This window comes from Lutjanus erythropterus, chromosome 2 (genome assembly GCF_056507025.1).
Source record: "Lutjanus erythropterus isolate fLutEry1 chromosome 2, fLutEry1.hap2, whole genome shotgun sequence".
NCBI lineage: Eukaryota > Metazoa > Chordata > Actinopteri > Lutjaniformes > Lutjanidae > Lutjanus > Lutjanus erythropterus.
In genome coordinates, this window is record NC_139318.1 from 19,615,554 (window position 1) to 19,641,005 (window position 25,452).

The following is a 25,452-nucleotide window of genomic DNA, read 5'->3' on the forward strand; positions in this document are numbered from 1 at the left end:
GTTCCCTCATCAGCACATATTATTATAGATGGATTAAAGCAACGCTTGCATTGTTACATAACATATCTGGTCTGCCAGCTGCTAAGTATTTTTCCAGATAAATGAAAAGAAATTTCCTGCTTCTTGCACTGTACCAAAAACAAACTGCACCATGACCCCCAAACGGTAGCATGTACTGTATATTGGTGATTAGACCACTTACAATGACTCTGTAGAAAAATGTTTGGTTACAATTCCTTAAACCTATCTTAATGGATTTGTTTGGTCTATTGGGGTCAGCACAGCAAGCTGGAACTGCAACATTGACACACTGACTAGAGCATAGCATTAGGTGACCAAAAATGTCACAGTGGAAACTAAAAATCCAGGCTGGAATAGTCTGTAGTTCTTGCATCCAGTGACACGCACTGAGAAAAAACACATGAAAAGTGCCAGGTTTTTCCTTTAAGGGCTCACCTTTTCACCCCAGGGATCACAATTATTATGCCCATGTAATTATTTATCTCCCTGCAATATTTCAGAGAAATGTCTCTAGAATTGAAATTGCTCTATATAGGCCATTTCATTGGGGCATTAATTCTAACTCATAGTGCTAGCTTACACTGAGTTGTTACACATTGTTTTCTCAGATCTCAGATAAGGAGAACAACTGTGGTTGTGTTTGGAGAGCCCACAGAGCAAAGATGGTCTTTTTATGTTTCAGGGCCAGTATCACAGTTGGGTATCTCTCGGCTCTGATTGGACCAGATGGTCCTTCCCTATGTCTCTCTGACCTTTCCACAGTTACCATTTTGTCATCTGCTTACATACCTTCTTGACCAACTTCTCAGCAGGACAGATGGCACAATTGGTTGGAGTGGGATAAACGTGGGATTTATTGGAAAAAAAAAATACATGGCAGAGAATCAAGGAAGGTCTGTATTCTCAAAACACCACAGCATACGAGGGAGGCTTCCTTGTTTATTATCAACATGGATGTAAAAACATTGCTTGTTTGTATTTGAGTTTACTTTAACACTGCATATGTGCTGTACATGACTACATTGGCACAGATACCTTGCACAGCAGATGGTAACAAAGAACAAACTGTTTTCATTAAGAGAGATGGGAGACTAAACTCCTGTTAAATCCAAGAACAAGCTACAGCTGTTACAGGAAAATGGCAGTAATAGCATACAGAGAATGAGCATTTCTTAGCTTTGCAGAAAGGTTGCATTTGTCTTGTGATGATTGTATATAAAAATGTGTCAGGAATTGTTATCAATGTGTTTATGGTTTTTGTTGTTGTCATTAAATTCTGCTGCTTTTATCCGCATGGGAGTGAGCACCCATACATGCATGATGGCATTTGAGATCCTAATTCCTTGGTTTTAAATTCCTTTGATGCACTGAGTGAGGCATCGTGGGATATGCACATGAAAAGGTTGCTTGTAGCGACGGAAACTAAGCAACACCAGGGTCTGTATTTTAAGCAAGCAGCAGCTTACTCATAGACAGAAAAGAGTGATGTAATGAAGAGATTAACTGAGTGGAAGAACTATGCTAATATTTGAACTTTTTAAGCAGTGAAAGTAGAGATGCTGCCTCTTATGCACTGTTTGGGCAGGATACAAAGTGTTTGGATATAGGATTTGTGCACAATAGCACAATGTCGATCACTGCAATATATGTAGTTTCATTGACATGTAAATATTTACTCTGTTTGAGGCCCCAGTCAACACATTTAAATTCTGTTCACCTGTCTATATTTAAACTCTTGTGTAAAGTATTTGCAGAGGGAATTTCTGAGAACACGCCCTACTGTTTGGATAGTGCAGTAAGCATGTCTTTATTGAGGATTTAGTGGCTAGCTGTGTGTGTGTGTGTGTGTGTGTGTGTGTGTGTGTGTGTGTGTGTGTGTGTGTGTGTGTGTGTGTGTGTGTGTGTGTGTGTGTGTGTGAGAGAGAGAGAGAGTATCCTCTTCCTGGACACAGGTCCCATGGTGTTGATAAGAATGTCCTGTTAGGAACAGGAACAGCTCAGTAAACACAGTTGTTTACTTTATAATCCAGCTGAAACCTTCACTAGGATTAAGCTCTCAGAAAAATCTCCATACTACTCAGCACCTATCAAATATTCATCACAATTATGCTTCTTAAATTTTCTGAGTGTGCACTTTGTAAGTGGCACTGTAAAACTTGGCTTTTTGGGAGGGGGGTCTCCACTACAAGGTATTTTCTGCCCTGTCTTTCTGATTTTCAAGGTAAATGATGTGTTTCTGGGGGGGGATTCTATACAGATATCAAGTAATCATCTAAGCTTAGTACAACATCTGTCCCCACAGCCTCTTAAAAGACTTGTCCCTCTACTGTTCCATCCATATAGTTGAAATATATTGGCTTTCCACAATATAGTCTACAGGGCTCAAAACTAACTCTAAAAAGTGGTTGTCAGGCTGGCAACCAGTTATTAGCTATTGGTTGCCAAAACTGAAAATGTGGTTACCATCTTTAGTCACCTCATATTTTGAGTAATTAAAATACTATGTAGTTATACTTTACATCAGCTTTATAATGAAAATATGACATAAAAGGCTTCATTTAGTTTAAAGGCTTTATTACAATAATTAAACAAATTTCTTTGTAGTTTGTGTTTCGTCTGATACTTATACTGTTGTCCTGTTCTTCACAAATCCACCCCAGATCCACTGCCCCATCAGCACTGATGTATTGGATTGCGCTTTCTGCCCTCATGCATTACATTTGCTTGTGAGATTAGTTGAACTTTTTATATTTCACATGCAGCGTTGTCTGGTTTCTGGTTCGGAACGTAACAGAATCTTGGGGTGTATGTTTTGCTGTTTGCTGTCCTTATTCTTTATATCTCAAAAAGTGGTTGCCACTGATGGCAACCAAAGTGGTTGCCAGTTTGTCAGAAGGTTACCTGGCAACTATTACTTTCAAGCCCTAGTCTGTAGAAAGGTACTGAGCCTGTGCTACCAATGAGAGACGGAACAGGGCTTTAAGTATGGTAGCATCCCCCTCCTCTTCATCAGTGCTGTGAAAATCTGTCTAATCTCAGAATGTATCACTTGGATAACACAACAGTGAGTTGTTATTGTAGTCAAATGTGTTTGGCAGTAGAACTAAGCCAACGATCAGTAGCCAAAAGCGATTTAATTATTGCTATCATGCCCAGAATAAACATCACTATTGGCAGAAAGGCCTTGTTTTATGGAATGTGTTGCATAGTCCATATAATGCCAAATTCACCTGTTTTAAATGGTGTTGTGTTAGAGATGAATTGAAAATGTTGCCCTACAGTTCACTGGCATTTAGAAAGAAGGAAGTATCTTCATGTAAACAAGTACTAGTGCCACTTGGTGACAGGAAGTAAGGTGTAATAGGCTTCTGCTTCTGACAAACGACTTTACACAGTCTTCAAATACAGTCCAGATGAACTAAGGCTGTTGCAAGTACAAGCAATGATATGCCAGAGGTTCAACCAGCTTTATCACATATCGCTTTAAAATATTTTAAATAAAGCCACCTTAAACTATAAAAATTGGTAAAACATTTCTGTACTATGTCATTATTTTGCAAGACAAATATGTGCCACTGGAAGGGATTTGCTTGTAAAATAACAAACAGACAATGGAACTGAATCCTCATAGTCAAAGACACATTAGTGTTCTCAGATTTTTCCCAGTGTTTGTGCGAACCAGTGTGTGACACTTCCCCAGAGCCCGTTGCTCTGTCAGTGGGTGCATGGTGAATGTCAACTAAATCCTCCAGATGCTGCACAGGAATTTGCAGCACTGACAACCTCCTCCACACATCTGGATTTCTGCCAAAGCTAATGGCCTTTCTGTGGCAGTTTTACTTTGTTGCTGAAATGTGACCATGAGGTCTCACTCCCAAGATAATGATTACTTTGATCAGGGAAAGGGTTCAGTGTTCTGTCAGCTTTGAGGTTAATAACACCAGAGAAGCTGGTGGTCACTCTCAATAAAGTATGTTATGAAATCAGAGATTACATATACTTTTTGAATACTGTAAATTAGGTAGTAGTAGGGAGGTAATTGTATATTAAATATCCCAATGTCACAATCTCAGTGCTGTACTGAGTTGTGACATTATCTACCACATTATTATATGATTAATTATTTAATTTTATCATTCTTTTTTTTTTCATTGTCTATAACCGCTTATCCTTGTCGTGGGGGGCTGAAGCCTATCCCAGCTGACATTGGGTGAGAGGCAGGGTACAGGGCTGACACATAGAGACAGATAACCGTTCAGCCCCACATTCATACCTATGGACAATTTAGAATGACCAATTAACCTATTTAATGCATGTCTTTGGACTGTGGGAGGAAGCAGGAGTACCCGGAGAGAACCCAGGAGAACACGAGGAGAACATGCAAACTCCCCAGCCCCAAAGTTTGCTGGGGGATTTGAACTCAGGACCTTCTACATGATTTCCTATGACACCTTTTACACTTTTGAGTTTCTTAGTCTTGGTGTTGGGACCTTGATCTCCTGACATGCAGCTCTGGTTGTGGGACATTTGCAAGAGTCCTATATTGGGGTGGATTGGATGTTGTCTATAGCTAGTACAGGGAACTTTAATATTTTGTTGCTTTTGTAGGCCCCTGTGGACAAAAGCGGTTTCCACCACCTTGACCACCAAATGTAACATCAAAAGTAAAATTATATGAGGAAAAATCTCCTGCCTCATGTAAATCTCCTCCATTTTTAACTGCCTAATGTACTACTCATTGTATACTCTGCCTGGAAAAATTTAAACACAGTCTAGTTTTATCTGATTTCCCAGACCACTAACTCTGTCGCAGCCGCAGTCGTGAAGAACAACTGTACAGAAACCGATACCGACCTTCTCACTGATAGAGACATCAGTATGAAATTGATACTAATTCATAACCAGTTAAAAAGGCCTTGTAGTAACTTTAAATGAAAAAAGGTACTTTTCTAAATGAAGTATAAAATAATGCAGTACCAGAAAACTACTACTACCAGAGCAGAAATGTATAAAATTCAAGTATAGCTGTAAACACACTAAAGACCAGTCTACATTAGCTGCTTGGTCAGGGAGCCAGTGTAAATACAGCAGCAGTGCTCACATATCAAATTTATTTTGTATACATGTAGAAAAACATTTGTAAGTCAGAAAGTACATACTGTGTGCATGTTGCGCTTTCAGAAAATACATGCTTATTTTCCTGTTAAAGCACCCAGAGGGTCTATCAGAGGAGAGGAGAAGATTTTCCAGTTCAGACCAAACAGAAACACAGTTGTAGAATAAATATAATCTGCATATAATCAGTCAAACAGGCTGTGGATGCAAAACACCCTTTCAATATTCTGGTTCACACGTATTTGTAGGGATACACAATAAAACAAATACATCTGAATTCATCCAACTGAGTGGTTTCCACATTCAGTCAAAGTATGAGTTCGCGAAGTTAAGCTACTTTCTGAAACATTCTTCATAGTGGAGTTGTGGTCTGTAGGTCACAGCCTTTCTTTTCTGGTCACACTGGCAGGGAACCAGTCCTTCCTTGTTTGTAAAGCTGATAAAGTATCAACAAACCGGACTGACTGGGCAGTTGTGGTTCCTCTCTGCCCACACATGCAGCTATATGTGGCAACCCCCCCCCCCCCACACACACACACACACACACACACACGCACAGTCAAACACATGCAGATACCAAATACACAGTACATATAGAATACACACACATGAATTTCTTTTTTTGTTTAAATGACATAACTGAAGGAATATTTTTAAATTTTGCCCCAACAGGTACTTGTGTAACACTGCTTTAGTGTTCTTTGTATGATTCCAAACAGAGATGCAAGAGGTCTATGTGACTTCCTTAAGGATCCGTATCAAGTTTTGTAAGGTTTGTAGTAGGCAACTGGACTTGATAGACTTTTTGAATGGACTTGATGAAGACGTTTCACCTCTCATCCAAGACGAGAGGCCAAACGTCTTTAAGAACTCTATCAAGTCCAGTTGCCTACTACAAACCTTGATACGAATACCATGACCTGGATGACTGAGAATATTCACAGACTTCTTTAAGGATCATATTGCAGCTTTAACAGTGGTGCCACATGAAGATGTTAAAGCTGCCATCAATTACTGGCAGCACTTTTGGTATTCTGATTAGATAATGGCCTGTTCCAAAACAAACACGCATTCTCACCACAAGTTGGTGTAGAGTGAATGACTGCTTGGTAGAGGAAGCAGAAGTAAGATCTGATACACATACTTCCCTGTAGAAGTAGAAATGTTATTCTGTTTAAATGAGGTAAACCATGAAAATGGAATGTTTATTTTCTGCTTGTACTTGCTCTTGGTGGGAATTGTTAGGTTTAAGATTATAAAGTATACAGTCTAGACCTGCTTTATTTGAAAAGTGTCCAGAGATGATTTCAGTGATGATTTGGCACTGTAGCAATACTTCAGTTCTGTATTTTTTTAACCCAGTGCAGCAGATTCATTTCACAAGGATTAATTCTAAATTAATAATCTCATAAAGACTTTATTGGCCTTGTAGTTGGCACTTGTTCAATCAGGAGGAGGCAGTAAATTCAGATGCCAAGAAGAGCAAGTCTTCTTGGCATCTATGGAATAAATGTTGATTACTAACCTCATTTTGGTGAACTGATTTAGAATAGAAATGTAAGATTGGTTGTTGATTAGTTTAATCTTGTTGTTCTAAGTAAAATCATTTGACTGTTCATTGTACTAGCATCAGTTTTTCATAGACAAATTGTTTATAGCACAGAGCTGTTCTTTGTAACTTAAAAGATGTTTTTCCTGGTTGGGACTTAGTGTCCCATCCACATTTGTAGACTATAAGACTAAAAACCTTTATGATGTAATCATGACTTGTATGACAGCCCCCCAAAAAAAATAACAATAATACAGATACCCTTTCTCTGCCAAACCACAGTATTTTTAATCCTAAAATGTTCAACTCTGCGATCACACAACCATCTGTGGCCTGTAGCCACGAAGTCTTACTCTGTGGCCATCAAATATTCCGTGTGGGTGGCCCCCAGGTTTTATTGCCATGCTGCAAGCCTTTCCCAACACAACCTTACATTTACACAAACATCAGCTTTTAGTTCAACATCGTATGAAAACAGCAAACAGTACTTGACACTGGCTAGCTGACAATATGGCCGGGCCACTTAAGTATGTGTGTACTAAGCCTACTTAACCTGCCATCACAGTCCTTACATGAGAACAGACAGAAACAGACAAAACAGTTGAGCTGAAATGGAATTTAAGTGCTGCCAGTTTCCTCAACTAGTGTCACAGTTAAGGAAGGTTGTGTTAAGTTATGTTAAATTGCCTTCTCTGTATTGTTTTTTATATAAGTCTACATTTGGGCCACCAAAAATGTACTTTGACCACAAAGTTTAGGAGCTTGATGGCCCATGGGGCCAGTGCATAAAAATATCAGTGTCTATCTCTGACATATGACTTGAATGCAGCACAGATGTTTTGCATTGGGGCTGTTTAGTGGAATGCCTTTATATACACTTGAGTGTTCCCTCGTTCTTTATTTGTCCTGTATGCCTCAAGGAGGTTTATGGCCAAAAGTGTATGTATTAAAATAGAGTAGGGAGATCCCAGTGTGTGAAAGCTCCTCCTCCTGACCTTATTTACAATCAAATCATCTGTGTGGAGAAATGTTAATGCAGCCCGGGAGTATTCTAGGCTCTTGTGCTGCTACCTTCAACAACAGCAGCATTTCTGTCACATTTTGTTCACACTTGACTAAATCAGTATTAATGTTCGAAGGTTCCCTTTCCTCCTGTCTCATCACAGTTGTACTACTACTATAACTACTACCACCACTGCTACAACTATTGTATTTGCGTAATGTTTTGTTGAAACCTAGGATTGTGGGTCAGGGTTCCATATAGTTACTGTGCAGCTTTGGATCTTAGTCAGAAATCTCTGGCTCTCTTCCAAAATGCCAAAGGTCATAAGAAATGTCCGCCTCTACTGTTAAATGGGTCATGGGAAAATGCTAAACTTTTTTTTTTTTTTTTGCCAGTTTGAGTTCTGTTGCTTTGCTTGTTTTCCATTATTGGTTTTAGTTGGTAGGGAGACAGAGAGAGAAAGAAAGAGAAAGAGAAAGAAATGTGGTTGTTTATTATAGAAGGTGTTAGGCTTAATGTAGTATCTGTGCATACTTCATGTCACAAGCTAGCGTAAAACTGTTCACTGTGCAGTGTTATCTGTACACGTACGACAACATACTGTACAAGATGGTTAAAATGTTATTACTAGTCTACAGATATGCTAACTAGTCTACAGATATGCTAACTAGTCTACAGATATGCTAAAATGCAAATACATGGAGTTACATTATGTTGTTCTATGTCTGAAATACATGGAGTTACATTATGTTGTTCTATGTCTGACCCGTTTTTTTTTTAATTAACAATTTCCTCACCATCTGCACTTTTTTCTTACTCCACACTGTTTCTGTTGTGTGGTGGAGTTGAACAACACCCGTTCAATAATTGGCTGTTTGAATGTCACTCGTAGCACCATTATCAAGGGATTTGATAGGCTGTTCATGAGCCAAGTCTTTTCGTCATGGCAGTTTGCATTTAATGAATTTACAATAAACTTTTAAACATTTTCTTGAACAATTTTCTCATCATCATTGATATAGTGTCTATTGTCAATATATTGACATTGATTGATGGGCGTCACATGCGTGAAATTTTGAATTTAAATCAGTATTTGGCCAGTATCAAAACTTGGAAGATAAACCTGTGTTTCCAAATCATCCCACTAAGTTGTTCCCTCTCCAAAGCTTGACTCAGCAGCAACCCAAAAACTTCAGTAGGAGGCTGAAGTTAAAAATAAACACAACCTGGCATCAGCAAGCTGCAGTTTCTACCAGCACTTAGATGTAAGCTGCCAAGTTATCACAAAAGTTAGGCCAATTTAACGTCAAAGTAGGAGTTTTTTTTTATCTTCCTCGACAATGTTACAGATGCATGTGGAGAGCTCTGGCTAAACAGCCAAAGATAAATGGACTGAGGTCTGACAGAGTGACCTGTGTGTTTGTGTTTCAGGGGAGCTTTCTCTGAGGTGGTCCTGGCTGAGGAGAAGAGGACCCAAAAGTTGGTGGCCATCAAGTGTATCCCCAAGAAGGCTTTAGAGGGCAAGGAAAACAGCATTGAGAATGAGATAGCAGTCCTGCACAAGTAAGTGGACCACTATGATTTGAAAAATGTACAATAATAAACCCTATCTCTCTTTAGTAATATAACATGATTTATAGTAAATGCATAAAATAAAACTACATTTATTGAGCCAGTCTGTACTGTAAGCAGAAACCTGACAAAGATGTCTGTGCAACATTAGTCTGCATCTGAAATACTAGCCACAAGGTTCAAGATGGTAAATTTTTCATCACTGTATCTCCATTACTTCATCATGCAAGATGTATCACATTACTGGATTTCGTATATGTCGTATATCATATATACTGTAGTAATATGAATCATATTGAGACTTCCATATAGTCAATAAAGAAACAACAATTTATGAGTAGGGTGAATTAAAGGACCAGTTCAACAGATTTTTCACCACCATCTATTGGTTTGTAGCCATCTGAATAGTTTTGGTTTTATTTGCCCAGGTGCAGGTGCAGCAGGTGCAGTTCAATAGCAGTGAATATAATTTCATACGTGGTGCTGGTACAGCTTGTATTTCTGGTTACTCTGAACTTTTTTTTTTTTTCTGTGGGAAGCAGGTTTCATTGGAACTAATTTCTTCTTTAGAAACAGTCTCTATGAAAACCGTTTACAACATGTCATGTGGATTAACCTGACCAGCAAGTTCTGGAAAAGAGATACTGCCGTTGTTTTCTTACAAGCGTTTTTTCTGTGGTGAGCACCATTGCTTTAAACACAATAGTTTTTACTGACCCTTTAATGTCAGCACATACAAATTGCGCAGCAGGCCACTAGAGGTCTCTCTCACTTAAAAACAAAAACAAAAGACATAGTTTGATGTTATCAGGATCTAAAGGTGCACTGATATTTCATTATCTGTATCTGATAGAAGACTGGGTGGGTGTGGTTTATACTAAAAGACATGGGCAAATGTTGTATTTTACAACCCAGTATTCACTGACAATGCAACTGTGTTTTTGAGGTATAAAGTTGATTTAATATTGGTATATAATTATTATGAAATATATTTCCACATTATCATTCTGTACTTTTTATTTCTCTCTTTTTCAGTTTAAGGGAAAAATCTTAATATTATACTTATCTCAATATTATACATATGTGTATATATACATATATGTGTACCGTGTTAAATTTGGAAATACAAGAGATATCTGTTTTTATCGCATTATTTGTGCTTTGCCTTATAGTGTATTTGGATTTCGGTGCATCCCTAATGGGATCATGTGAGTTGTGTTCCTTGTTAAACAGTCACCATTACCAATGAAAATCTATGACTCAGGCAGAAATAATTTTCTCAGTCGACGTAATGTATTAAAGTTTTAGTCATGTTATGTTTAATCACATTTGCCTACTTTCTTCCTCCCTCTCTGATATATTCCATGTTTCTCTGGAATTAATAGGAACTAGAGGCAGTTACATTGAATAAAATTCTGTATTTCCATTTGGGATAATGTATCGCAAGAAAATATTTTTATAATTATTAATATTTTTAGACATTTTAATGTGGCAATGTTATTACATAGCATTTCTTTAATTTTTTCTCAAAGATCACAGTGAAAATTCTTAACTCTTCTAAACACTTGAAAATGCAATTAATGTATATTAACATTTGTTTCTAGTCTTATCATGTTGCAAATATAAGTGGTATTGCTTGTATTCTGTTATTTGCTTGTAGAGTCTTATACCCAAGACATATAATGTTTTATTATGTAAAGACAAAGACAAGAGACAATAAGACTCAGTGTAATTGTGAAGCAGTTGAAACGTACTTCTCTTTAGATGTGGGGAATTACAGGCCACGGTAAAAACGACTGATCTACATTGGGTCCCAAGTTATTTTTAGAGCTCTTGTTGCCTGGGTTACAGGAGACACAACTCTAGCCAATATACAGCTATGATCCCTCCTGAGGTGAGGATGGTGGAATGAGAGTGGTGGGGTTTTGTTAGCACTTCACTTACAAATCTGACAAATGGAGTAAACTGAGGTAAACTTGGCCTGAAAATCATGTCTCGTCTGCTCTGTCTGAAGTTTGTATAGACTCATGCGACTGTGTCATTTCTCATTTTAACACGTCACCCTTGACAAAGACAGGAAAAATCACACGTCTTGTAATAGTTTTATATTAACAATTGATCAAATGACTAAATGTAACCGACTAAATGTGATGTAAATGTAACAAAGCTGTGACTCATAGTGATGAACTCACAGAGAATTATCACCCACCTCTGCAGCTCCCCTCAGCTCTGCAGTCTATCAGATCATTGTTTTGTTGGTTTTACAGTTTGTGACAATAATGTTTAGATTCAGTCTCAGCAGTCCCAGCTGTCTCATGTCCAGCAGTATTCAAGAACCAGAACTATTTTCTGTTGTGTTAAACAGGTGTAATTTAAAAGAAATGGTGCAGTATCCCAACATTTGCAGACTTCCTTTGATTTGCAAAGTCATGAAGTCATCAGTGAGGACCAATGACACTCAACATCTGTAACATTAGAGCACTTCCTTTGATTTTTAACATTTGATCTTTAGCTTTTCATCTTACTTAGAATAAAACAAAAGCTTAGAAGGTTGCCAAGTCTATCGGTCCATAGTCAGTCCAGTTAAAGGTGTTATCAAAGCCAGCTAGATCCAACTAACAATCAGTCTGAAGTACTAATAGCATGAAATTGATCACGTACAGTGTAAATGTTGAAAATCAAATCCCACTTTGGGTCAACTTTAATGACCCTCACTGTAAGTTTATTGGTGTTTATTTAATGTTTCCAACCTGTGTAAAGTGTTTGTGACAGTGTTAATTTATTAACAAACTAGTGTCTAATGGCCTGGTTTGTGTTGGTTCAGATGCAGAGCCAGATGATCCTCATTGGATACCCTCATCTCTGTTCTAATGTCTGTAAGATGGCTGCCCAGCCTAATGTTAGTTTGATATACCCCTAATGTGGCCATATGATATCATCATCACATTGGTTAGCTGGCTGTTCATCCTCCTCATGTTTTATCTAGACCAAATATTTACTCAAATGCAGACATGTGCAAATACAGTGACTAATCATCACATGCTGCTAAGTCACTTGTAGCCGTGCCAATCAGAGGAGTTGGTGTGAAGTTGCGGAGGCACTGTTGAAAATCTGACAAGACTTATTAACATGGCTTAACAGCATACCTGAAATGTGTTTGAACTAGAAATGACAAGTGGATCCATCTTAATTAATATGGGACTAAACTAATTATGTGTTTCTAACCACAAATTTATTACTTGTCATTCTTTGAGCCTGATAACTCCAAAAGTCCCTTTTTCCTAACTGAATCTGCATAGTTAAAAAAAAAAGTCAAATCCTTTTTATTTAGTGCAAAATCATAACAGAAGTTATCTTAGGGCACTTGGCCAATGCCCACCAAGAGCAAGCACAAAGAAAAAAACTTCCTTTTACGAAGAAGAAACCTCGAGCAGAACCAGGCTCTAGGGTGGGCGGCCATCCGTACATGTGAGATGAGGCATACAGCGAGTCATGTCATTATAGATTCTTTTCGATGTCAAACAGGGTAGTGTTGCTTAAAGTTGTCTATTAGGCAAACGAGTTGTGGAACACAGGGCATTCATTACTCCATAGCCTGAAGAAAAGCTATGTAATGTATCATTCTGTGCACTTATAAGAACTACATGAAGTTCTACTGCATGAAGTGATCGTCTGACAGATTTCTGTAGTGTGCTTTCTGTGATGAAACACTCCAGAGAAACAGAAGATTTTTAGAAAACATTCCTCCCACCACAACAACTTTGAGATCCTACAAATGTTGTAGGAAGCACCCATTCATTCATAAACAGCCCACTCAGTGCTCTGAAGAAAATAAATAAATTGTCTAAAAGCTGTGAAAAAACAAAAGCAACCATGTAAAAACTAAAATAATAAGAATGATGCCAGAGGACCTGAGGCTGTGTTTCAACTCACAGTGGTTAGAAATTCAGAGATTTAGTGAGACACTTATCCAGACATTAAATAAATCAATCAACTTTGTAATTATTTGTTGAGACACTCATTCAGACGATCTGCTAATTTCACCCAGACGTCAGATGTAGTGGTTACTGGCTGCTGAGCTGACAGCCCTCTGTTCTCTAACTTGCTGACTTCTATGTTCTGATGCCCTGTGAGACCTATGGGTGCTGACAGAGGTCAGCACATGACTCAGTAGCCTTCAATAAACATTTCAGCTCTCTGAAATCACCATGACCAGTGTCCATCATAGGGACATCACCTGCACAAACACAAAACTCACCTGAACAGAAATTCAAGTTAAATGCAGTTCCTGCACTGCATGTGTCTGACCTTCTGTAACAGTGTGTGAAAGTACACACGTGTTCTCACGTGTCTGTTCACTCTGCAGGTTTAATCCATCATTCATCCTTCAGTGGGTCCATCTCTCCTTCCTCACTGAGCTAAGCAGATGAATGAAGGTGTCCATGCATTGTTACAATCTGGATAAGAGTCATCGCTGTAATCCAGCATGAGCTGAGGCTGACGCATACACAGTTACCTCGAGTACAGCTCACACACGTGGCTTTGTGTTGTCTTTGTCTTCCTACCTGCAAGCCAGTTCAGTAACCGTCAAACACACTTTCACATTCAAGGTATAGAGGTAAATTAAATTTCATTCAGCAACTAATGATTTTATTAGCAATTTATTAGCTATGTTTTTGTTGTTCTTTCACTGGTTTAATGCTTTTCCACAGTTGGTGACAGTAATGTGTCAACAAACTTCTTAATGCCCCCTTCTTAATGCAGAGAATGCAAAGAATGGGGCTCTTCTTGACACTTTTGGCTGCAGAGAGTCAAACTGTGTTGCACCTATTTGGATTTCCATTAGCATTTATAACTCACCAAGATGTGGCGAGTCACCTCATCTCTGGAGCAGGGCCTGACCTGCCTCCAAGGGGGTTGCGCTAACATCAAACAGAGGTTTTTAGCTTTCAGTATTTTTGTAGTTACTAAATGGGTCTCTGTGGTTTGAAGTTTAGTTTCTCTCCTGTGTCCCTGTTTGTATTTTCAGGTCTCTGCTTGAATTTTATGTTTGGTGTTGTGCTTTCAGCTGGTTAGGAATCATATTAAGTTACTATTAATTAACAGAATAAGAACAAATGAAGAAAACCCAACATTTCCTGATTTTGCTGCTTCAGAATAAACTGTTATTGTGAAGAATTTGTAGCAGATGAAACATGTTTATCCACCGTTTTACAGTCACTAGAGTCAAGACAAATACGCATCAGTTACAAGACAAACCTTCAAGAGGGTGGCCTTACTATAGAAATACAAAGGATAGATGTTTTGGTGAGAGACATTGAATGTAAACATAACTTCTGTTTGTTTACAAGAAAACTCCACAGGGAACCTTTAAATTGAGAGTATCAGTAGCATTATTGTATAGTTGCATCAAACAAGCAAAACTATATATTTGTTTTGTTTTTGTTTGTTTCTTGCAGCAATACAATAAATGTTCTTAAGAAGGTAAAAATCTGCATCACTGACAAATATTGATTTGAATTTTGAAATATCAGATGGAAGATTAAGTTAGATTAAAATTATGTAAACACTTTTTTACCCCTGTGCAAAAAGATACATAACTCAGTTTACAATAAACAAGGTCCTCTTGTGAAGAGCAGAAAGTGCTTCAAGCAGAAACACATTATGCACCGCAGTTCCACTATGAAAGTAAATATCAGTGAACAGTAAATAAAGAAAAAATGTTTGCAGTGTCATTCAGTGTTGAATGTTAAAGTTACATGACCACTGTATGAGGTGAGCTGTTGTATTGGATTGCATTAAATTGTTCAGGTGCACCTAATAAAGTGGCCACTGAGTGTAACACAGGTATGGTAACAGTACACACTGGTCAGGCAGAGAGGGACAGTACTAATCTAGATGTAGTGAGTCATCTTCTCACCCCTGTCACTGCACCCACGGGTCTCAAGGGGCAGCAGAGCACAGGGTTCAACCAATTAGGGAGCTGCATGCCACCACACAGTGCAGCCTCCTGTACGGACAGTAAGACGTACACGTGATTACTGGATGAATCTCTGTTGTGGGTACATACTGTACACTGACTGTCCCAACCCTGCCTGCTTCCAAAGATTCCAAGAACTCCAAACACGGATTTCTCATAACACCCAGGGAGATTATTTTTGCCATCTCCATCTTAAATATTAATTGCTAAATAAAAATGACTTGTAGAATTAATAGCATAAAATTCTTTCTTATTCCTTTTCTCTCCTTCTTCGCAGGATTAAACACACCAACATTGTATCCCTGGAAGAGATATTTGAAAGTAAATCACACCTCTACCTTGTCATGCAACTGTGAGTATTCACATGTGTGGGTTTGTGTGAGTCGTTTTTTGTACGTTGTGTGTTTCAAACTCCCTGCTTTTGCTGTCTCCCACACACTGTATGTCACATGCAATTAATTGCACTCTGTAACACACTCGCATGTGCATGAACACACACACAGAAGCAAACACTGTATTCTGCCTGTTTGTGAGCACCAGTGGGGAGTTTGCCCTCACACCTGCAGCCTGTCAGCCTCCCACCCACCTCAGCCACTGAAATGTCAGACAGAGAAAGGACAGATCAGGATCAGGAACATTATTAACTGAGATGCTCCAGAAAATATAAATCATTAATGTATTAATCACAGTCAACGGCAAATCAGAGAGATAACAGACAGAGGCAGCGAGGGAGAAGCTGCATTTATCAAGGAAAGGGCTTCTTTTCTTGAGTAATTGTTTTTCATTTCCCAGGAATATATTTGTGTTCCCTCATTTGTCTTTTTTATGTGTCCTTGCAATATGTTTTATGTACCCTCTGATTCATACAAAGGTACTGGCATGCTCAACTCAAATGTCTTTAGGGTGTGATGGGCACCAACCCAGAAAAATCACAAAATAGCAAATTATGTCATCAGTACTTACAAATAAGTATTAAACACTTTTATTATGCACAACGGAAAAAAACAAATATGTTTCAGTGTGTCTGAGACATTTGTGCATGTGACTCTTATTAAAGAGTAGCCAGCAACTTTCTGGTGATTTATGCTGCATTACAGACAATTCAGAGCTCAAAAATTTCTGACCTCCCACTCAAAAAGGTACAATGGATTGCCACTCGAAGTCACAATTTTTCTTCTTGTGATCTCAGTGCAAATGCATCTACCTTGAGTTCATGAGGAAGCAGTTGCATGATGTCACACAACAATGGCAGCACCTGTGGAAGCCTTAAATAATGTATACTCTCATATAGCAAAACCTGTTACCTGTGTCTGTTACTTTACACATTGTTTTTCCCTCTCTGTGTTGTTTATGCAAGGATTGTGCCCTGCTGAGGGCTCAACTGGATGAATGAAACTCATCAGTTTGTCACGATCAGCCATGTTTTTTGCTTAATTTTGGGATTCTGCACCAGGAACACTTTGAAATCGGAAGTTGGAAATTTCAACTGGGAAATTCTGACCTCTGACATTAACTGGAATGCAATACAATCGACTAATTGCCAAACAACATCAAAAAACAAATACTAGTAGTGTGTGTGTGTGTGTGTGTGTGTGTGTGTGTGTGTGTGTTAATATTGGAGGCTGCTATTAACAGCTCCAGGTTTTCAGTAGACGGAGTCATGTCTCCCTCTGGTGGTTAATAAGTGTAATATCAAGCAGACATCATTACATTCTATATAGTTTCATTCACACCACAGTTTGACTCCCAAAATAAAATGCTTTGTCTGTCTGTGTTTATACATGTGTTTGTTAGAGATGTATATCATGTAGAGTATTAGAGCAGGTATTTACAATGTACAAACCAAATAAACAAGGTTCCTTGGTCAAATTAATAGGTATAGAAGGAAATCCCTATTTCATATTTCCCTCATGCCCCTTTTCTCTCAAACTCTGGCAGTTTGAAATACTATAGACAAAATAAATGTTCATGTCATGAGTTTTCATCCTATTTCTCTGTTTTTGTTCATCAACAAGTAAAATATTTAGCTGTTTTGATCAGTGGACTCCTTCCATCATTTCCAGAAATTTCAGTCTAGTCTGATTTTGTGGGGGTTGTCTCCATTCTGTACTTTATCTCTCTCAAGCTTCACTTAAGAATCTCTTCCTCTTTATGCAGGGTGTCTGGCGGGGAACTCTTTGACCGTATCATTGAGAAGGGCTTCTATACAGAGAAGGATGCCAGTAAGCTAATTCAGCAGATTCTGGATGCTGTCAAATACCTCCACGACATGGGCATTGTGCACCGTGACCTCAAGGTCAGTCAGGGGTCAGGGATGTCACTGAGAAATTTTAACTTCTCAGAAAATCCGAATGAACTGTTTTAGACTGAATCTGTGTACTGACCCCCCCCCCCCCCCCAAAAAAAAAAAAAAAAAATTGAAAACATGTACAAAGTATCTGTAATTTTCCATCGTAGTTTGGTGATGATGGAGGTGCATGATTTGTATGATGGTACTTGATTAACATTTCTGGTTTTGGGTCTGTCCCTCCTCGTCGCAGCCAGAGAATCTGCTGTACTACAGCATGGAGGAAGACTCCAAGATCATGATCAGTGACTTTGGTCTGTCTAAAATCGAGGGCTCTGGCAGCGTGATGTCGACAGCATGTGGAACACCAGGATATGTTGGTAAAGACGCCAGATACTTCAATTAGACAAATCTGCTTCTAATTAATCAGTTTAAAATGACAGGGAACACCATGTTATCTAAGTACAGTGCCAACATCTGACTTGTACTGTGATGTAAAGTATTTGTCTTTTTTTAAAACACCAATTACATTCAGCCCATTTTAGGCTAAAGCAATAAATAATATGCAACCATTCTGACTTGATTTTATCTGTAAACTACATTGGAACCGAGGTCACACTCTTATTTCACGAAATGCTGAACATGTGTCAAACATCAGTTAATATCTTCTGTGACCTTGTTTTGTTCTTTCAGCCCCTGAAGTGTTGGCTCAGAAACCCTACAGTAAAGCAGTGGACTGCTGGTCTATTGGCGTCATAGCCTATATTCTGTGAGTTCACTTTATAAAACAAGATGAATATTTTAATTCTGTGCAGACTTTTGTATTGAAACTGTAATAGACAAGTCATTTATACCTTGGTAGTCATAATTATCCTCTTTGCTCGCCTGCTGAGTGCTGTTATACCTTCAGTGATTCAGTCATTTTCAGTTCCTGGGATGCTCCTAGTAGAAAGGCTCCTGCTTGTCTGTGAGGAAACATGACGTGTGCTCTCCTGTGTGTCTCAGGTTGTGTGGTTACCCTCCGTTCTATGACGAGAATGATGCCAAACTGTTTGAACAGATCCTGAAGGCGGAATACGAGTTTGATTCTCCTTACTGGGATGATATCTCTGATTCAGGTACAGCACATATCAGGCTATTTTTCTTCAGTCCTCTCATGGTGGCCTTGGAGTAGATTTTTCATACAGACACAACAAAAAATTATATTGCTTTACGTGTGTAGGTTGCAAAGGTCAAATGTGTAAGAGTTTTATTGGCAAACTATGGCAGAAAGTAGGTTTTCATTGGTATATAATGACCTGAAAATAAATAAATGATTGTTTTGTTTTCATTACGTTATATCTACAGTGGGCTGCATATTCCTTCTAGTTAGCTCGGTCCAATATCTCTGAAGTTAAACCAACCTACTAAATTTCTCCAGATCACATAAAGTGATGCCAGCCACCTCATGGGATACATTTTATTTCCATTACGTTTTTTTTTCTTATCTCTGTGATGTCATTCTTTCAGTTGCAACCCAAAGCTGGTGATCTTGTGGGTTAGACTCCAAAGCCCACAGGTATCTTGGAAAAGAAAACCTGGAATTCTTCAACGCATTTTCCGTTCGTGAAAACTATGTAGTCATATGAGTGCCACTCTAAAGTGTAAATTTGTAAAAGAATAGGAAAATAAATGCAGAAATATAATAATAATAATATAAAAAATGTGGAGATAAAGAGAAATAAATAAAATAATAAATAAGTAAATAAAAAATGTGGATATATAAAGAGAAATATATTTTTTCTGTACATTTAAAAAATAGGGTGTATATATTCATTTTAATGTATGCTTTGGCAAAGCATTCATGTGTGCAATAAATGACTACTCAGCCTGGACAGGAAGGCCCCACCCAAAGGAAATATAAAAGGATACAAATAAATAATTTTTATTATATGAAAATAAATAAATGTTTAATAAAAAGAAAAGAGAAAACAGTCATTTATATCCAAAAAAATACATAAAAAACTAATACAAAACCTTTTATGTATGAAACAAAATTGCAATCGACTGAAATGAGATGTTTGAGCAATAAGGATACGATGACATGTTACATGTGCTGATATGTACCTTTTCAGAAAAGTTCTCTCTCTTAAGACAAAACATCAAAGGACTGAAACATGTCAACAACCTTAAACATTTTTAAATAAATATACGGCACATTGACATGCAAAAAGTTTTCATTCTGCAACACACAGACCCTCTCATCCAGCAGGAAACAGGCAGCCAGGGCTCGTTAGCATCCACTCACCCACCTGACGCTTCTCACCTTGAGCGAGTCCTGAGTCTGAGACCACCTTTTATCCCAGAGTTTGTTTCCAGAGCCAGTCAAGCTCTTTCTCATACAGACAGAGTGATGTCTCAAGTTTTCTGTGCCAGTAAATATTTTATCCAGTCCCTACCTTTCACCTTGCGTCTGTTCAGCCAGTAAGCCAAGGCAACGATCCCATGTTGATGTTTTTCCCAGTCCTGGCTCTTGGACTGGGTCCCTGTTTCCCTGCTCTGGGCAAGAACCTCTCCAACTTTTAGAACAAATGATACGACTGAAGCAGCAGCCAAGTTTCTGTCATGCAGGAATTACCTCAAGATTTGTTTTCTCTTGTTTACAACAGTGAAATACTGAAATGTAATTGCATTAATGAGTTTCCAGTTTTAACCTGATGTTGAAGTGTAGGCCTTCATCAATAATAGATTGCATCAATTTTGTGCTGATGACATTCGTAAAAAAATGTAATCTTTATTGTTTCATTACAGCTAAAGACTTTATAATCCACCTGATGGAGAAGGACCCCAACATACGTTACACCTGTGACCAGGCTCTGCAGCACCCCTGGTACTTTTCCTATACTCCTCTATCATGATGCACTAACATTACAAAGTAGATTTATGTTGTCTAAGTTAAACTTTGATGCTCCAACTTCAGTGATTTACTTGATTTCAACTGATCCAGGTTGAGAATATTATGCAATTCTCGGTGCTCATGAAATTCTTATTCTGACTGGCTGTACATGTGACTGCTACCTATTGCACAGACACTCTTGTGTTTCCTTACTTCATTTTTCAGGATTGCTGGGGATACTGCTCTGGATAAGAACATCCATGAGTCTGTCAGTGCTCAGATCAAGAAGAACTTTGCTAAGAGCAAGTGGAAGGTGAGTCAGATTTCCAGTTTATCTTGGATGCACTTTGATTTTCTTATATGCATGATTTATACCAGTGGGTTTATTTGCCCTTTGGTGCGCATGGAGAGAATACAGTTTAGCTACCTTAAAAAGTCTGGTCTTGGTCTGAACTTCAAGAATCATTCCAGTGCAGCCTTTTTTAATTTTAACTTTTGGGAATGGATTTGAGCTTTCAGAATGAAAGACTTGGGACTGCCACAAATCTTTAGGCCTGTGTTGTCCAACCTGGTACAAACCTTAAGTATGGGCTGATACTGATTCCAATCCAATGTGGTGTTTTTCCTCTCTTAAACAACTAATCAGTCTGTAAAATTTGTATGGATGCACTTTGCCTAACCCAGCAATCTAAAAAAGCAAAATGCTCAGACCATGAAACAAATATTCTACTAATATGAAGGGTCAGTTATGCAACACTGCAGCTTCTTTCTTTTTTTAACTTTTCACACATTGAACTAGAGCAGCAGTTTTGATTAGAATCAGTCAAACATTCGAAATGAAATTTCAATAAATTGCACCCAGCTGTTTTGTTTCCTTTCATGAGTTTAAAATAACTGCACACAGCTGACATCTCCAGTGACTTTGGCCAGTATTGGACCAATACAGATGCTAAATATTGGATTGGCACCTCCCCAATTGTAATCTGAACCCAAATCATGCTACCCTAAAGAGTCAATTTTAAAGCTTTTCTTTGAACTTTTCTAGATAAATATTATACAATTTACTTTTCTGTCCTTTATTTACAAGTAAAATTAAATCACCTAAGAAGGTAAAAATCACTCCTTCAGTGAACTGCCCACAACTCACAGACATACAACTTGTTTTGATGAGTAGAAAGTAGAGCAATTGCTTCATATTAAGCAAAAAATGTCTGGAACCACTGCTTTAGGCTGCTTTCTGAGTTGCTGTTAACTGTCAGTGTCAGATGAATGGGATTCAGCAGTTTATTGAGTTATATTGTGTTTGTCAAAAAAAGAAAAACAGTCTGCACACAATATAATGCTCCCATGAACATTTATTTTTATACCACCATGTGTTGTTTTGGGTACAAATGCTTCTTCTGTCTGATATTTCACATGACGGTCTAATAAAAATGTTCATGAGAGCATTATCTAAAGTTCAGACGCTCCTTTTCTTTTCTGACATGTACTTCTGTCAGGAATCTAGTATTTATAATGTTCGGAGGTGCATGCTTTGCTAACTCTTCATATTGCATTTGTGTCTTTTGTTCTTTAGCAAGCATTCAACGCCACGGCAGTGGTTCGTCACATGAGGCGTCTCCAGCTTGGCACCAGTCACGAGGGACCCAACCCCACTCTGCCCAGCCCGTGCCGAACTCACCTGCTAATGCCAGAGGAGAATGCAGGTAAAGGAGTCATTTGTTTACCTCACACGCACAAAGACTGTAAATGCAGCAGTAAATAGGATTTGTGGATATCACATTTTAGTGTGTTTGTTGACAAATAAGACTGACAGTTTGTCGTCTTTGTCTCTCAGAGGCATGTTGTGAGGGAGACAGTGGAGCTGACCCTCTGTCCAGCTGCACCTACCGCTGCCACCCGACCAGTAGGGTGTGATCCCTGGCGCCCGCTCCACCCACCTGTCTGATCAATCCCAGCGACTTTCCAATTTTAACCCCCTTGGTGGAACCAGAGGCACCATCTCCCCCTTTATCTGGTTAGGAATACAGCGTCATTCCAACCTCTCGCCTGCAGGGGGAGCAAGCCTGTCCAGCCTGAGAAGGAAGACATAAAATGGGATGAAAGGAGGAGGAGGAGGATGGAGACTTAATGACAAAGAGAGGATCATTTTTACTGACTGGGCTGGTAGTTTGGGATGAGTTGAAATGGGGAGATGATACAGAGAAAGGAGGGGAAGATAACCTCCTCCACCAGGATGTCAGGGGGATTGTTTTTGCCGAAGCAGGACAGAGCTTGTTGGACACTGTTTTTACTCATGATTCAACCTGTCTCTTTGTTTGTTTTATATATTTTTGTGTTGTCTTTTTAACTTCCTATTGTTAGACTTTGGAGCTTAAATCCAGAAACAATATCTGCATGATCAGGAGAGAGGTTCCCCCTCATGCATGTTTTGTTATCTTAGAAAAATACCCTGTTGCAGAAATGCAGTAAGATGCAAATGATGGAGTGTTTTGTGCAAATTTTATTAAGGTGGCAAGGCATAGAACATTTTGATATGCTGCCGTATTTGAAATGACATTGAGTCAAATCATGTAATTTTCCAGATGTGCGTTCTTTGTCTTTAAGGCGCGCTTTTAGACAATCAGTAACAGAATAGTTTATGCAATGAAAACTCCATCTATGTAGCCTCTCTTGTGGCAAAATATAATGTTTCCATGCAGTGGTTAGACTTCTCCCTTCTATTTTTTTTTAACCCCAAACCTCTTTAACCACTCAAGCACAGGGATATATCTTTGTCTAAGGTGCCTTTAGGATATACAGTATGATGGGTTTATTTTCGTGTAGCTTCTGAAATGTTTCATCTCTTTCTGCAGCACAGACTCTTGCTGTAATTTCATATTTATATGTATCACGTTTTTAGCTTAAAAATACAGTTTTATGCTTTTTGTGTCAAAGTTAAGTACTGTATTGTCAGAGGGAAAGCCTACGCACATACTGTACACTGGCATTAGGGTGTATAGCCATTATAAGTGTATTTTCATAATCACTGAATCTGCTCTAAATCTCTAAGAAAACATCACTTTTTACAATATGAAATGAGTAAACCAACAATGATGGGTGTTAAAACCTTTCTAGAGGGCTTCACCAGGAGCCTTTTTCTATTATTTTACCTGCTCCCTGAGTGATACATATTAAAGAATTGTTTTCATGTATTTCAATTCAAATCCTAAAGTACATTTTGTGTCAAAAAAAAAAAAAAGGTTTATTTGCAAACCTGAAGAAGCATTGATCAGTGTGCTTAGCCACCCTGAAGACTAGGCTGAGTTTGTAGGATTATGTAGGTTGTGTAAATGCAAAAATAAAAAACCTGGAATCAAATTTTGATATGCATTTGTCACCATGTACTGTAATCACAGTGTCATCCGTTTACAGGCACATTTCCTCCACATGCAGCCTGTAGAGAAAGAACTTGGATTAAAGAATGTGAATATGTATCAGATTGACTCACTTCATCTTTACTATACATCCATCAGTGCTTTTTATGTTTGTGTGTGCATGAAGAGTGTATTTATTCATTCACCCAACTCTTTTTTAATAACATGCATTGACAGACACAGTGATGTTGGTTCTTTCATTGGATTTTATATCTTGCACTGTAAACTGTTCAGGGGAGAATGGGTTTGAGTATCAGATGTAGAGGGGCTTAATGCACATTTGTTTGAATCTCCTTAAACTGAAGGACTGTCCTGAATGGCTCACAGTGAAAGAGATGCTGAGATCTTCCACCAACATGAGCTTCATCCCTCCTCTGATCACACCGTCCACAGTTTTGTTCTCTCTCTGATACAACAGTGTGGGCATTTGGTAACGATGTGATTTGGTACTTACTATGTTTGCATGAAATTTGTGAATCCCATGATCAACAATGATTTATGTGTACTCAACTTGTGATGATTTAACATTTGCCATGAGTGCTGGCCAAAGAAGAGATATTGTCAGATGTAGACAAAGATCAAAATTCTCTTCAAAAGTTTGTCTTGCAGACGAGGAAAGAGCAACAATGTTTTCAACAGGTTTTGCTGCTTCAAAAAGTCTTGGTGAGTTTTATTCTGCATTTCTACTGGGTAGACATTGTAGTATGCTTGGACAGTAATGTAACTGGTGACTCCAAACTGTAAAGTGAAGTTAAAAGAGTGATTAATTTTCTGGAAATTTCAGTGTAAATTGTTTGAACGTCATGAATTAATTTGTGACAGATTAAGACCCAAACAAGCACAGGCAAGCTGACGCTTATTATTGTTGGCAGACTCACAATATCACAACTAATCTCCTGATAATGAAAACAGCTCTTCTAATTTGACATATAGCCACAAACACTGTAATTAAACGCCTGCAGTCTCATTTAGCTTCTGTAATTGGCCTACAAATGATGACTGGTGTTAATATACAAAGCTTTTCTTACATACTGCTATTCCTTTTGGTTCAGCACACCCAATCCCAGAGGTACTCCAAAGAAAATGTTTCCCAAAAACTGTAAAAGAAAGAATTTTTCGATGCAAAATCTCAGTAGAGAGGATAGTTTGTTATAATTGAGTGTTGTCAGAGAGGATGGAACAAACAAAACAACTCTGAATGTTTGTTCTTGTTTTGTGGAAACGGAAAACGGAAGATTTTTACATTCCAGTGCAATGAAACAAGTGATGAAATACACAACCAAGTAGTGTCCCATTACCTCACCACTCAACCACCTTGGTATGAAAATAGCAGAAGTGATATTGGAACCACAGTTATAGAAAGGAAGAAAAACTGAACTAATGTTTAAACCAATTGCCACACAGCTTTTAAGTATTTTTATAGCACATACATTTCATTCATGGAGGAGATGATTTGTGTGACAGTCCTTTGATCGGTTATTAACCACTTTTAGAGGGTAACTATTGTGTGATAAGACTTGTTGTACAAATGTGTATTTGTACCATAAATGCGTTGCCTTTTAAAGAATGCTTTTTTGGTCTACAGTACCTAACTGTACACACAGATGCAATGCATCATGGGTTGTTGACAAATG

General features: G+C 38.3%; 1 protein-coding gene across 1 annotated transcript in view; it reads left to right on the forward strand.

Annotated features, from left to right (window-relative positions):
- Positions 1-23,881, forward strand: part of camk1b (calcium/calmodulin-dependent protein kinase Ib) — a 48,158-nt gene extending 24,277 nt beyond the window's left edge. The window contains exons 3-12 of the mRNA XM_084731021.1: positions 9,120-9,251; positions 15,518-15,592; positions 17,398-17,536; positions 17,781-17,907; positions 18,221-18,296; positions 18,533-18,645; positions 20,318-20,396; positions 20,628-20,715; positions 21,979-22,108; positions 22,240-23,881. Of these exons, the coding sequence (XP_084587147.1) occupies positions 9,120-9,251; positions 15,518-15,592; positions 17,398-17,536; positions 17,781-17,907; positions 18,221-18,296; positions 18,533-18,645; positions 20,318-20,396; positions 20,628-20,715; positions 21,979-22,108; positions 22,240-22,319 (1,039 nt within the window). The 3' untranslated portion in view covers positions 22,320-23,881. The remainder of the gene's footprint in view (positions 1-9,119; positions 9,252-15,517; positions 15,593-17,397; positions 17,537-17,780; positions 17,908-18,220; positions 18,297-18,532; positions 18,646-20,317; positions 20,397-20,627; positions 20,716-21,978; positions 22,109-22,239) is intronic.
- The last annotated feature ends 1,571 nt before the right edge of the window (positions 23,882-25,452 follow it).